The following is a 15,145-nucleotide window of genomic DNA, read 5'->3' on the forward strand; positions in this document are numbered from 1 at the left end:
GAATGAAATTATTAACACAACTGCTGTTCCAAATAGTTTTGCTAGATAGCAGAGGATGAACTAGCCCTCGTCTGAACTTATGAAGAAAATTAGAGCAGATTTCAGGGCAGTGCTCATGAAAAATAATTAGTTTTAGCTAAAAACACTTGATTTGTAGCTCGCTTTGTTAACAAAACATAGCCGACAGATTGCCGAAATATAGCCGCCGTTGACGCGCTAGACGCACATCGGGATTGAAACAGAAAAAGAAAAAAAGATTGAAATTGACAAAACTTTTTCCTACGTTTCAAAAATTGTTCTATTTCAGTGTGCAGTTTCAAATGGATTCTAAACCTATACTTACTTCAGCATCTAAACTGAAAGGCATTCAGTTTTATACCAATATCACCCAGCAATCGCTCTAATGAAATTTGATAATTTAATGAACTGACTTAATGACCGGGCTTTATCGATTTATCCCGTTTCTTTTGATTTTGCTCTTTTGACATTGACCGTATTCATTACATTGCGTAATTCAATGCGTGATAGAATTTAAAATCCATTCAGTTGAAACAGTGAGTGAGAAAAATCAAAGTCAAACGTGAAAATCGTGACTTATATAAAACGAAGAACGTGATCAAAAGGTAAAGCGAATAAAAAATCTGATCAAAAAATTAAAAACAGAAAATCAATGTCAAAATGCCGCATGTGCACAAAAAAACCACTAGCGAGAAAGCGAATTTTTGTTCAAACACCCTTTTCTCACTCTACTTTAAAATTAGAGCGAAAAAAAATCACGTCGCAAAACCACTCGCTTTTTCGCTCCACTTCCTGTTTCGGCGTGACCAAAATCACTACTCCAATTTGACTTCAAAAATCATCAAAATGTGTGAACAGATCTTAAGACAGCGCCCTAAAACAATTCAAATTTTTTTAATTGCAAAAAGGTTGGCGCCAAAATAATAGCCGTTAGAGACGCTGACGGCGTCCATTCATGAAAAAATGACCCTAGGTTCAACAATCCATTACTAGCCGATATATTTATTTAGAATGATGGCATGAAGAAACCAATTACACTAGTAAACTTTTTTGGTATCAAGTTGATTCCATTTTAACATCCTGTATGAGATCGAAATCGTGGCCAATAGTTATGAGGAAAAGAATGAAAATCCTAAATTGCTTCCAGAAAGTACTAAATGCTGATCTACTACTAATCTGTCGCTTCATGGCATCTACAAATGAGGGGAGGTAGTTCGCGAATACACTTGATTTCAAAATCAAGAGCCTCAATACCTGCAAATAACTTCAATTGAGCCTCAACTTAGCTGAATGGGTATTACACAAGAATAAAAATTATGAAGAACAATAATACTTACGAGCACTTATTAATATGAACAATTATTGAAATGAAAAATTATTATAGGGGCAATTATTAATATAGATAATATTAATATGAATTAATATGGACAATCATTAATATGAACAATTGTTATATGAATAATTGTTATGAACAATTGTAAATTATGAATAATAGTTAAGAACAATAAAATTATGAATTCCACGAAAAATAACCGAGTTGGAAAAAATAGTCCAACAAGAGCCTACCGATTGCTTAAACATGTATCTCAAGATTAACATTGACTTGAAGTAAAATTTGAGTATTTAAGCCGAGATAGGGTTGCTAATGCGGAGAAGAGATGCATCATCAATAATTGATCAATGTTGGCTCTCCCAGTACTCCGATACACAAAGTTTCCAGCCACAGGAAGGTTTGTAAGTATAACTGAACCTAGCAGTAGATAACAGAAAAAGGACAATCTAATCTGCTAAACATGGCTGTTCTACAGTTTAAGAGTCTAAATACAACAACTTTAAACCTGAATGTTCAACTCATGTCATCGTCAATTGCAACTGCCTTCTCAAAATCAGCGTGTGGATTCATGATACCAGGGACTGCCTTCCTAAGTGCTATTTTCTCCTGCTCTGCCTGTTTGAGTGCCTGTTGTCGCTCCTCGAGGTAAAGGTCACTTTCGTCTTCACCCGCGTACTCTCTGATCTGGACCAGGAAGTCTCTGAGGTGTTCTCGGAACTGAGCATTGTCTTCATCCAAACTGAACAACCCGGTTACGAAAACCTGCACTTGATGCAAGCTCAAATGAGGAAAAGCGTTTCGTAGAAGGGTTCCGACATATTCCTTAACATATGCTACATTATCTGGGACTGCTTCGTTTAGTGACACGTTTAATTGTCCTTTCTCAACGACACAAAACATGAATGCTAAGATGTTGGCGTGCATACTTAAGGCTCCAGTATGTGTGGAGTCAGTGACTACGCTAAAAAGGTGTTCTATTATGGATGTGTAGTATTCTTTGAAAAAAACAGACGAAGCACTCGATTCTCGTGACATGCTCTCAAGTAGATGGTAAAGAATTTCCAGACCGATGTCTGCCACGTTTCTCATTGTGTGTTTGAATGCCCAAATAATGGCGTCCAGCACCAACTTGAACTGCTCGGAGGTAAGTTTCAAAAGAGCGTTGAATGAGTGCTTCACGACTGCTTGGATCATCTGATAGAAATTGACACGGTGCTCGGGCCAGTCTTCGAAGTTCTTATTAATCATATCTAGAGTACACTCGAATGTTTGGAGGAAGATGGCTCCCACATGATCTTCCACCAGACTTTCCAGTTTGGTAATAATGACAGCCATCGTGCTCAACACTTCTGGCTCTCTCGATGCTGCAATTCCATTGGCATAGTCGACTAAAACTGCTTCTAACAGAGGCCCAAGAAGCTGGTTCTTGATAGTCTCTGCGTCGTTAGACCTGGTTACAAATTCAGATATGAGACGAAGTGATTCTTTCTTAACAGCTAACATGCCCCTAATGACTGGATCCCGCACTACAGTTGGCGGTTTGTCATGCAGCGTTTGTGTGATGTAACCGCTCATGCATTTGTACACATTTATCATGTCGAGGTAGATTCTGCCCAATTGAATGAGGAAGCCACTCCCGATGGCTTTGCAGGCACGGATGTTGGTTTTGAGAATGCCACACACTTGCTTGATTCGCGTGATGTCATGTAGCACAGAGATATTATTGCTGGCTTCAGCGATGATGGCGTCCCAGGTCTGGTTGGGAAGAGACATGAAACGCTCGATCAAATGCTCCTGAATAGTCGAGTCGCCCTGGGCGCCGATCATGTAGCCTATAGACAAAATCAAATACTACAATTATTTCGCGAGATTTACGTTTAGCTTTATTAAATCAAGACTCACATGAAGCTTGCTTCATTCTCTCATTTTATTTATATACCGGAGTGGAAGAATTTGAAATTAAAAATAACCATTGTAAAAATAACCATTACGTGGAAAATAATCTTTCTTATGCAATCATTTTAAAATAAAAAAAATAATTAATTAATAAAAATTCGGCCACCCGTTTGCCCCAAAATAACCGAAACAGTTGTATAGTAGTATACATTGACCAATAATGTAAAATTGATCACACAACATTGCATCAGACAAGACAGGGGGAGGGACCGTCGCCAGATTACACGGGAGACTCTATTGGTACGTCAACGGAGGTACAAGAATTTGTAATACGTATATTTTGTTTCCCCCAATGCGATAAAATTGGCATTTACAAGTCAACAAACAGACAAAACCATTAGAAATTACCATGAGCATTTATGCGGCCAAGAGCAAAGAGGTAAGGAATGAAAAATACGCGGCCGGAAAATCACCCCGACCCCTCTTGATTCTCATAACCCCTCCCCGGCAAACTAAAAGGGCCGAATAAGAAAAGATTGCACAAAAAAGTGCGAGCCACTTTGATTGGATTTCGTAGATACATACGCCAGTTTTTTAATGACAAGATACAGGGCTTGGTAACCATACCAATAAACATTAGACCTGGTAACTAAGCTTAACTATAACAAAATTCGGATCTATTCTGTTTTGGCCCCCCAGCTTAGTGAGCACAAATTTTTTATGACCCTCAGGCGCACGTGCTATTTTCTTACATAGTAACGTGCTATATAACAACATATAATTTGTGACTGGGGGTCATAAAAAACACTGGGGGCCGAAACAGAATAGATCCCAAAATCCAAACATGGGCCACCTAAAACTCGGCTCAATGGGTTTATACCGGTTTCTACTTTTAATTTCGTTTTCGTTCAGTTAAGATTGCTCTGCTGAGCAAATGGTGTTATAAAACACTTTTTAGAACAATGAGGAGAATGAAAAAAGAAACGAGAAGATTTCATGTACAACGTCAAAAAGCGGCAAAATGAGGTTGGAAGAAAAGGCAACTAACGTCGGACGAATTTCTCTAGAACGACTGTCGAGGCAACCCATTTAGAAGGGGGTCATAGGCTAGAGACAACGGACCGGAGTCAAACAGACTCCGGAATCTTCTCGCAGCAACAAATTCATTTAATCCCCAGCCAAACGTTACTTAATGAAACAAATGGTTTTTTAATGTTAACTGATCTTTTTACCGATCAATTTAAAACAAAAACAAGGCCGCTCGTTAATGTGCGTTCGCACATGATGTTCCGACCCGAGCTCATCTATATTTTTGACTAAATTGTCAATCAAATGAAGAGATAACAAAAATAGATGGTTGAGTTTCAAACAATCGTTACACAACCTATCTACTAATTGAATTACATAATGCCATGACTCATTACAGCGCCAACGTGATCTGACATCAAAGAGACTAAGAGACAAAAAAAACAAGCAACAAAATTAGCACCAACAAAAATTTCACGGTGAAAACTCAATATCTAAATTTAAAAGCACCTAGTAACAACGTCAAAAAGCAGTCAGATAAAACCTTAACTACACAAGTTTACTTTTTCCTAAATATACAGCAGATGGAGAGTTTTCTTAATGAGACTAGGTAACAAGCCGACAAAAAGAACGAACAGTGCGGCGAAACTTAGAAATTAATCAACATTTTTTACACCAAGAAATGAAAGAAATTCAACTAAATATTCCTTGATAAATTAATAAAAAGTTATTACAAAACCAAAAGACCTGTCTTTAGTTAGAATAAGCCATAGAAACTATCACAATAGAAACTCAAAAAAATACAAAAGATTTGCGAAAACACAAACTATTGCCACCATTAAAATCATTAGCTATCATCTGAATATTATGCATTTTTTATTTCAGTTGTTATTTCTAATAATTCAACTGAAGTATTTACAATGAGAGATTGAATAGGTTTACTTGGTCCACATTTGAAAACCCTTGGCATCTGTTATTACGCGATTGTTCTGAAAGACGAGAAAAAGAAACACAAAAATTGGCCGCTCAATAAACGTTCATAAAAACGCACATTGCCTGACAAACAAAATAATAGTGAAAAATATTATCAACAGATACATTATTTCTTGAAGTACAAGAAATAGGATTGGACCTCTCATTGATGAAACTAAGTTACAATTTGACGAAAAGAACAACAAAAAATGAAAAGTTGGAAAAATATTTCAAAATATTTCAAATTTAAAAAAAACTTTAAGATTATTCGCTATAAACTGACTGCTTCGGGTAACATCAATCATTCAGTCCTCAATTACAAGCCTATGAGACCTGTCATTAATTTGCGGCTACCCAAAGAACAAAACACGTATTATCAACGCCATTAAATTCATTAGCTTTGAACGGAAGCCAGTAAATACGCTAAATTATGCCTCGATGGGACAACAAGTTTGTTTGCCAATCATATTTCAGCAATAAAATCTTACAACAAGTTATTGACTATGAAAATAACAACAGAGACAGGCAAAAACCAAAATTTCAGTAGAAAAAGGCCAGAAGAAGCAAATCAAATCGTAAGCTCTTCTCTGAAAACTTTATCTATGATCCGTTGAACTTCTTCTCTGAACCAATGGGGACTATCAGCAGTAGGATGATGTGATAAGATTTCAAAAGGATCCAAAAATAAAAACATACCCGGCAGATTGCCTGAAAATAGCCGCCGTTGATTCCAATAAGCATGATTGGGATTGAACGAATAGAATATATTGGAAAAAAAAGATTTTTATACAAAAATATTTTTTAAGTCCGATTTATTTTGATGGCATTTCGTAGTTGAACATACTTCTGTTTCTTAGAGAGAGGCTACAGGGGCTACTATCAACACCAATAAGCATTAGAGGTGGTAACTAAGACTTATAGGAACGACGTTCAAATAGCGGGCATCTAAAATTGGGCTTTATGGGTTTATCCCGTTTCTATTTCTGACTTCAATTTTTTATACCGACTCTGTTCATTTTGAATTGCTTTGCTTAGCAACTGATGTTCAATTTCACTTTTAGCAGAATGAGAGAAGAGAGAAACTAGCCTAGAGAAGTCAAAAAGATTTCACGCAAAATGTCGAAAAAGCGGCAAAATGGTAAAGCGAAAAAAAGTTTGACGAAGTAAAAAAAAATACGAGCGCAATAATAGCCCGCTGAGAAGATGAGGGCGGCTATTAATAAAGTACCCGAAAAAATAAAAAATTAGGAAATCTCGTGGCATTAAATTTTTAAAACTAATAGGTAGAAGATAAAGCCGCTAACCAGATTACTTTTGGCTGCAGTAGAACGAAAAGGGATTCTGTTAGTACTGACATTGACCAGGACTTCACAAAATAGCTTAAGGTTGGTTGATGTTCAAAAAAATTTTCAAAAAATTATTTTTGAACTCTTAACAGCCAATAAATTCAAAATCTTTCAACGGAGCTTAATAACTACGCTCAGATATAACCCGATGGGAGACTAAGATTGTTTGTCATGCATAGATAAATATTAAGACATCACAATAGGTCTTATGACTGTGAAAACAATAATAAAAACAGACAAAAACAAAAATTCAATAGAAAAGTGCGAGAAGAAAGTGTCGAAACCAATTAAACAATTAGCTTTTCCCTGAAACAATTAGCTTTTCCCTGAAAGCTTTTCCCCTCTCTGAGCCAATGGGGCCAGAATAATTTTTTGATAATGTGTAAAATGTTTGGATAATGTGATAAGAGTTCAAAAGTAACCAATAATACAAAAATATCCAATAAACTTAAAAAAAAAAGAACTGAAATCTTATGTCATTGAAGTTATATAACCAATAGTTAGAAGATAAAACCGCTAACCAGATTCGTTTCAGTTGTAATAGAAAGCAAGTGGGTCCTGTCAGTACTGACACTGACTAACAGTTCTTAGTTACTAAAACAACAACAAAAACAGGCAAAAACCAAAAATTCAAAAAAAAGAACGTGTCGAAGCCATTTAAACCATAAATTTTTCTCAGAAATTTTTATCTGTGATCCACTGAACATCTTCTTTAAGCCAATGGGAGATATCAATATTTGGATAATTTGATAAGATTTCAAAAGTAACCAATAATACGAAAATATCAAAAAAAAATTTTAAAATTTTTTGAAATCTTGTGTCATTGAAGTCATATAACCAATAGTTAGAAGATAAAAGCGCTAATCGGATTAAATTTGGTTGCAGTAGGAAGGAGGAGGGTGCTGTCACCCCTGTAATGAAATACAGTTCACGATAATAATTTTATGATTCTTTAATGTTCAAAAAAATTCGAAAAATTAATTTTTAAGTCTTAACAGCCATTAGCTGTCCCCTCAAAGCACTAGATATGTTCACTTAATGCTCATCATGGAACATATTGCACTGTTAGTCAATGAATCCATTCCATAGGACTAAAAATAGTACAACCTCAAAAACGAATTAAAATTTTCATTTAAAAATTTGAAAACTCAGAATCGAAGCCAAAAAAACATGCGCAATTCCTTGAAAACGATGTTTTTTTTGGTCATTGGGCTTCATTTGAAAGTAAAGAAGGTTTGTCATTAACAGAACCTCGATATAAAAAGTGACGTGTCTCTAGGTGACTTAAAAAAGCAAAAAAAGATAGTGAACTTCCCTATGAGACCAGAACTAGTATTTTTATCGCCTTTAGTCTATTAGGAACACAAAATTGGTCCATTTTTTGGCGTGAAATTTAATTTTGAAATACTATTTTTATAGAAAATATTTTAATTTTGAGAAAAATTACACTAAAAGTGAACAAAACATCCCGTGTTCACACAAAACTTCAATCCTCGATAACTCCTCGAAAAAAAACGAAAAAAAAAATCTTTTTAATTTTGAATTCTACGCTGGACCAGCTTTTTAATGACATCGCTCACATTTCTCTACGACGAATATATGGATCGGCCAAAATTGATTGAACAAAAAAACCCGTTTGAGTATATAGTTCCTCCCCCCCCCCCCCCCCCCCCCCCCCCCCCCACACAAGTGGGGTCGGAACAAAAAAGAAGCAGTCTCATATTTTCCTGAAAATTCTGTACAAAATGCGACTCTAAACCACTTCTCCTTAACATTTCTGCTCAACAATTCCAGCATTGATCAATGATCCTTTTTTTACTCTAAAACTCTAAAAAGTTAATGCAAAAAGTTTTACATAAATCACAGAAAAAATTTAAACTTTGAAGAGTTCATCTGCGTTATAAAGATATTTGTTGACAATATATCATTTCAATTGAAAGCTCTTACATTAAAAATAGCAGACAAATGAGGTAATAATTTTTTACCTATTCCTCTTAACCCTAAAATTGAAGACTGATTAAAGTATAAAATTTTTCCTGCAGTGTGGTTCAAAATTTTAAATTTACCTATGGTATATGATGTCTTTTAATAAATTTCTTTTAAGATTTCTTTTAATAAAAAATAATAATCCTTCGTTTGAAATCTCCCCCAGGTTACAGAGCACCTGCCATTACATAGTAAATCATTCTGTGAAAATATGGCACGTGCGTCTGGGGGTGCAAATAATATGCACCCACTAAGCGTGGGTGGGGGGGGGGGGGGGGGGGGGGAGGGGGGCACAAACGGAAAAGATACAAAATTTGTACAACAGAGCAAAACACATTGGTTTCATACTTTAAAACTACCCAGCTCAGCCCAATTGATTCTTATGGCTCCGATTGGGATTGAAACCGGAAATGAAAAATTGATTGTTTTGGACAAAAACTCGCTTATTCGATTGGATTTCTTAGCTAAGCACACGCTGTTTCTTACTTAGAGAATACACGGACTACTATCATTGGCAACAGACATCAGACCTGGCAATTAATACTAATTAGAAAAAAAGCTCAAATACAGGGCATCTAAAACTGAGCTTTACCACTTCTCTATTTTCGATTTTTTTTTCGAGATTGACTGCCGTTTAAAAATACTTGGAGCCAAATGAGCGAAGAATGTAATTAGCCCGGCGTAGTTCACGCAAAATACCCAAAACGCGGCAAAATTGGGTAAAGCGAAACTTATTTTTGTTTGACGAAGTAAAAAAAATAGGCCCACTATATTAGGCGGATGAGAATATTAATAGCCGCTATTATATATTTTTATTTTTCAGAAAGATTGTGAGCTGGACATTTGACAAAGTTATCTTACGAGAACCTATATAGCCTGAGATAAAAAGAAGATTTCACAGCAAGCAGCATTGCCTCAAATATTACAAAAACAGTTAATCTGAGCAACGCGATTATCCTATTTGAAGTGATGTCAGCTAACAATAAGTTATTTAAGAAATTTAAAGCTGCCGTTTAGTTAAATCTGCGGGATTTATCTCGAATTTGATTAAACTCAATAAAAGAAAAGATCAACTATTTCAGTTTTCTATTTTCTTTGAACCAAAAAAAATAATATTAATCTAAAAGCCCAGATAGTTCTTAATCATGAATAATTTGATTAAGCATGCCATATTTACGCTGATAAAGTTAGTCTTGAAACTGATGTTCTCCTTTTTTAGAGATGCTTTTCCCAAAATTTTTGACCCTCCATATCAAATATCAGAACTTTTCCTGAAAGAAATATTACGATCTATAAAAGATATCTTGCACATTTACAATAATAGATGTAGAGGCACCAACGTATCCCAAATTTCTGTGAATAAACGTACCTATAGCCTCGTAGAATGTTTGCACTTGGTGTGGCGACAAGTCACAGATGATGGCGTTGATATTGGTCAAGATCTCGTCAATTAGGGGCTGTGACTCTCCGACCTGTACCTGAACAAAGTGACGCCTACACTTGTGTGCGATCTTGATGAGAGTGTCACAAGCCATGTCCTGAACGCCCTCATGTGTCTCGTGCATGAACTCAAACAGTTTGTTCACCACAGTCCTCAGGAACTTCCAGTGGGCCCTCAGAAAGCGAGGATACTGACCAACAATGTACATAATATTGGTCGCCACTACTGCTTTGTTGTCTTTGCCACGCTTCTGCTCACATAAGCCTGTGAACGAAAACTGTTTCATAGTGGTTTGGTTTTCCGTCACAATATAGAATTGAAAACCCCAGAAATGTCGCGCTTAAACCGCCAAATTTTGATTATCATATATTTTAGATTAGTTTACAGGTTATCTCTCATCATCATTTTCGTTGATTTTTAAATAGCGACTTGAGACTTAAAACAAAATTGCCGCGATTGACCTCTTTAAGTTCAATTAATAAGTTCAATTGACAGTTCCTTTGTAATAAAATCCTCTCACAATAAATGCAATTTTGCTCGTGAGTTTCAATTCAGTTTGAAACGCTTGAAACGATTTCCACTAATATAAATTGACACGAGCCCTAGAAAAGCATTGATAAAATAAACCGAAACATTGCTCCAACCCCATTGTTGGAGGTGGAATTTTTTACGCATGTTGCCAATTTTTATCTTTTGTGCAGCGAATTGAAACTTTTATCAATAAAAAACTTTTGAGTATCAATGAAAAAACGTTTGATGTTCATTTATTTCGATTTTTCGATTTATCACTTTCTTTTTTATTCAGAATAAAGTTTTACTTTTTAATTAATCAAAAGCTTTTGAGTATAAGTGCGTGCATTAGATATGCATTCGTGCAGCCCTATCCAATGTTCAGGATCAACCTCAGGAGCTGCCCTGTAACTCATTTTTTAAAATAAAACTGTCAATATTTTTCTTATAGCCACCGTCAAAAACTCAATCAGCTATTATTCATGTGCTCTCATTTTTTTCAATTGAATTTACGCATGTTGAGGTTTTTTTGTTCTTAAAGTCACCATTTTGACGCTTGAATTTGAATTACATCTCGCAGCATTTCAACTGCATAGAGTTCAAGACATTTACGCGTTTTGTGAATACAATTGAAGTTAAAAAATGAAATTAGAAAATCGGGAAAATCTGCACCTTTACGTATCGAAACAGGTTATCAAAGCTTCCTTAAAGCAAATTATCGGTCGAAGAACTGGTTTTGTTATTATCTTTTTCTCCTATAAATTACGGACGCCTTTGACTCAGTTGTAACCTTAACTTATATTTCATTATATATTAGGTTTTTCTCATTAACGCGAAGTTTTTATTGGCAAGCTGTCTTTTCTTTATTCTATGACTTTTGACTGCTTTGATTGGATATGTTTTGTCTGCTATGGATAATTCTCATTAACTAAAAATAGCCGGCAGATTGCCAGAAATTAACTGCCGCTGACGCGCTAGATGCGCATCGGGATTGAAACAGAAGATAACTTGACCGAATTTTTGTTGTTTTTTAGTGTCAAAAATCGTTCTAATTAGGCGTGCAGCTTCAGTTGGATTCTAAATCTTTACTTAGTTCAGCTTCTAAACTCAAAGCTAATAAGCTTAATACCAATGTCAGCTAGCAAACATTCTAAAGAACTTTGATAACTTAATTCGCAATGACTAAATGACCAGGGCTTTATCGGTTTATCCCCGTCTCGTTTGATTTTGATCTTTAGACTTTGACAGTATTCACAACATTGCGTAATTGAATGCTTAAAAAGAAAATAAATTCCACTCAGTCGAAGCAGTGACTGAAGTAAGTCAGAAGTCAAGCGTGAAAATTGTGACTTATGTAAAATGAAAAAAGTGATCAAAACGTAAAGCGAATTAACAAAAAGGAGAGCGCCTAAATAATAGCCGTGGAGAGGCTGACGACGGCTATCAATAAATATTTACCGAAATCCTTAACAAAACCGAAATCCTTAACAAAAGAAATTAAAATCCATTCAGTTGAAACAATGAGTGAAGTAAGTCAGAAGTCAAACGAAAAACATGGTCAAAAAGTAAAGCGAATTGAAAAACATAGCAAGACAAGTCCTGACGTAAAATTCGAAGAATTTTCATTGACTAAACAAAAAAAACTAGACCTAGAACGGACTATGAGTGAATTGGGAAAACCATTTCTAAAAAACCAGATAAAAAATTAAAAAAAAACATACCCGGCAGATTGCCGGAAAATAGCCGCCGTTGATTCCAATAAACATGATTGGGATTGAAATAACAGAAGATATTGAAAAAAAAAGATTTTTGTACAAAAACATTTTTCTAAGTCCGATTTATTTTGATGGCATTTCGTAATTGAACATACTTCTGTTTCTTAGAGAGAGGCAACAGGGGCTACTATCAATAACAATAAGTATTAGAGATGGTAAATAAGACTTACAGGAACGACGTTCAAATAGCGGGCATCTAAAATTGGGCTTAATGGAATTATCCCGTTTCTATTTCTGACATCCATTTTTGTACTAACTCTGTTCATTTTGAATTGCTTTTGTGAGCAACTGATGTTCAAAATCACTTTTAGCAGAATGAGAGAAGAGAGAAACTAGCCTAGAGAAGTCAAAAAGATTTCACGCAAAATGTTGAAAAGGCGGCAAAATGAGGTAAAGCGAAACATTTTATTCGACGAAGTAAAAAAAAATAGGAGCGCTATAACAGCCGCTATATTACCTTTAAAATTAGAGCGAAAAAATTTCACGCCACATAACCACTCGCCTTTTCGCTCGGCCAAAATCACCACTACAATTTGACTTCAAAAAACATGAAAATGTGTTAACAGATCTTAAAAAAAAGACAGCGCTCCAATACAATGATAGCCGTTGAGAGGCTAACGGCGGCTACTAACAATCTCATTGCTGCCTAATTTTTTTGAAACTATATGTCTTTTAAGCATCCGCAGCTATTTCATGGCAACCTATTTTAAAATTCTGCTTTACCACTTTGTTAACTTTTATTGAAGCAAACCTCTGGGTTGGAAATTGCTGCACCTCGCACAGAAAACCGCGATTCACCTTGATTTACGCGCGGTTTTAGAAATTTATCCCGTCTTAAATTTCTTTCGACCGTAATTGCGTTAAAGTTTCAGCGCCTTGCTGAGCCATTGTTGTTTCAATGCGATTTGAGCAAAAAACATACAGAGCTCAAAAAGATTTCAGGAACAATGCAGTAAAACTGAAAAACAAGAAAAAAACATCAAATTTCGATAAGTAAAAAATTCAGAGAATGAGACACGTTATTTTATTCAGTCCCTATCTATAGTCACAAATTGACAATGAATTCGTGATATTGAAAATAGGATACATCACGAAAAGTAAGCAAAAAAAATTCAGCGACAAAATTTGTTAAACTGCATTTTCTGACTGTACTTCACTGCAGAAAAGCACAATTCAAAAACATTGGCGCAATTCAAACATAGCTGGCAGCTTGTGGGAATAGCTGCGAAAGAATAGACTTGCGTGCCGCATAATAGAGAGAGAAACATACACATATAAGTTGAAAAAGTCAGCGACACAGCTCAAAAACTATGTGAGAAACATTCAGCGATAAATAAATAAAGCTTCTTAAAAATCATTGCACAGAGGCCTTTTCATTACGGAACTTCGGCGAAAGTACGAGCAGCAAAATAGTTTTCATTCAAAAACCTGCCACTGATTAAAAATTGATTAAAATTACTCTATTTTCGTTATAAAAACACCTCAAAATCAATCAAAAGTTAGGATCACCAAGACCACCAATACAAGAAAAATGACCACTAGAACAACAAAAGTCTACTAAAAACTCCCCAAATGCTATAAAAAATTGAAAGAAATTACAAAAACTGCTAAAAACGTACAACAGGATAAAATGTCTAAATGTCAAAAATTAGTCTAATATTTGCATCGAATGCTTAAACATGATACCATCAAAACATACTATTCTAGCTTAGAATATTTTAAAAACCTTTGGCAGAGAAGATCAGAGCTAAAACTGAAAAGCGCCTTAAAGCATCCTCTAAGAAGTCACCGATTGAAAAAAAAATTAGCTAGAACAATTCCAGAAACGCCTCGAAGCGACCTCTTTGCCAAAAATCAACTTTTAAAATAAAACATTACAGACTAACGTAGGGCAAATTGCTCTAAAACGGCCAGCGAGCGGTTGGCTTTATCAGTAGCTAGCCACGGGGGTAGGCACCGCCCTTCACACCATGAATACCCACTGGGCACTTAATGCCCGCTGGGTGCTACCTGTTTATCCCGTTTTTGAGGACGAAAAGTCAAATGGGTCAGAAAAAAATCGGACAAGCAAAAAATCGCACAAAGAAGACCGACAGGGCTCTTATAATTGCTGCAAACTTCGTTTGAGAGCAATTAAAAAAGCCACTTAAAATCTCAACAGAATAGAAAATCTTCAGTCAAATAAAAGTAAAAAATAGCCAAGAATACATTTGAATTAAGAAGGTCCATAAGTTAAATGAAGGAAAAGAATTCGAAGGAAAAAAGCAGAAAAAAATAAATAAAAGGTTCAAGTAAATAGAGCAAAAACATCTCAAAACTGATAAACCAACTGAAAAAGTCACCAAAATCAGACTGATTTCATTATAAACAAACTGCAAAAACTGTCTTAAACGAATGAGAAACTGAAAAAGGCGTCTAGAACCGCAAAATGAAAAGGGCTCAAAATTGCATCTGAAAGTCTAATCTCTTCTTTCGATGCTCAACAACGCTTCAAAAGGAAAAATAACGACTTAATTCGGTTGACAAAAACCACAATGGCTGAAAAATTTAGTTAAAACTATTGAACTGCTTTGAATGAGCCGTACGTGATCAAAAAATTTCTCTCGCTTGGATTCATTACATTTTTTGGACAAACCTCAAGTTAACAAACAAATTCGCTTGCTTAGAGATTTTTTTCACACCTCATCTGTCAAAAACTGGTATGGACAAAAACGAACTGGCTTTTCGCTCCATTCTTCAATTGAGTTCAGCAAGCAAACCATTTGATTTTTTTTCACGCTTTGCATTTCGTGCTTCAAAATTTACTACAAAAAATTGAATAAAAAACACTTCTCCAATACTC

The 15,145-nt window shown here is 35.4% G+C and overlaps 1 protein-coding gene across 1 annotated transcript in view; it reads right to left on the reverse strand.

The window, feature by feature from the left end:
• Positions 1-945: 945 nt before the first annotated feature.
• LOC142334717 (exportin-1-like) overlaps positions 946-15,145 on the reverse strand; it is a 34,653-nt gene continuing 20,453 nt past the window's right edge. The window contains exons 5-6 of the mRNA XM_075382967.1: positions 9,947-10,282; positions 946-3,183 (exon numbers count right to left, since the gene is read on the reverse strand). Of these exons, the coding sequence (XP_075239082.1) occupies positions 1,865-3,183; positions 9,947-10,282 (1,655 nt within the window). The 3' untranslated portion in view covers positions 946-1,864. The remainder of the gene's footprint in view (positions 3,184-9,946; positions 10,283-15,145) is intronic.

Source organism: Convolutriloba macropyga, chromosome 2 (assembly GCF_964194025.1).
Source record: "Convolutriloba macropyga chromosome 2, txConMacr16.3, whole genome shotgun sequence".
Lineage (NCBI taxonomy): Eukaryota > Metazoa > Xenacoelomorpha > Acoela > Convolutidae > Convolutriloba > Convolutriloba macropyga.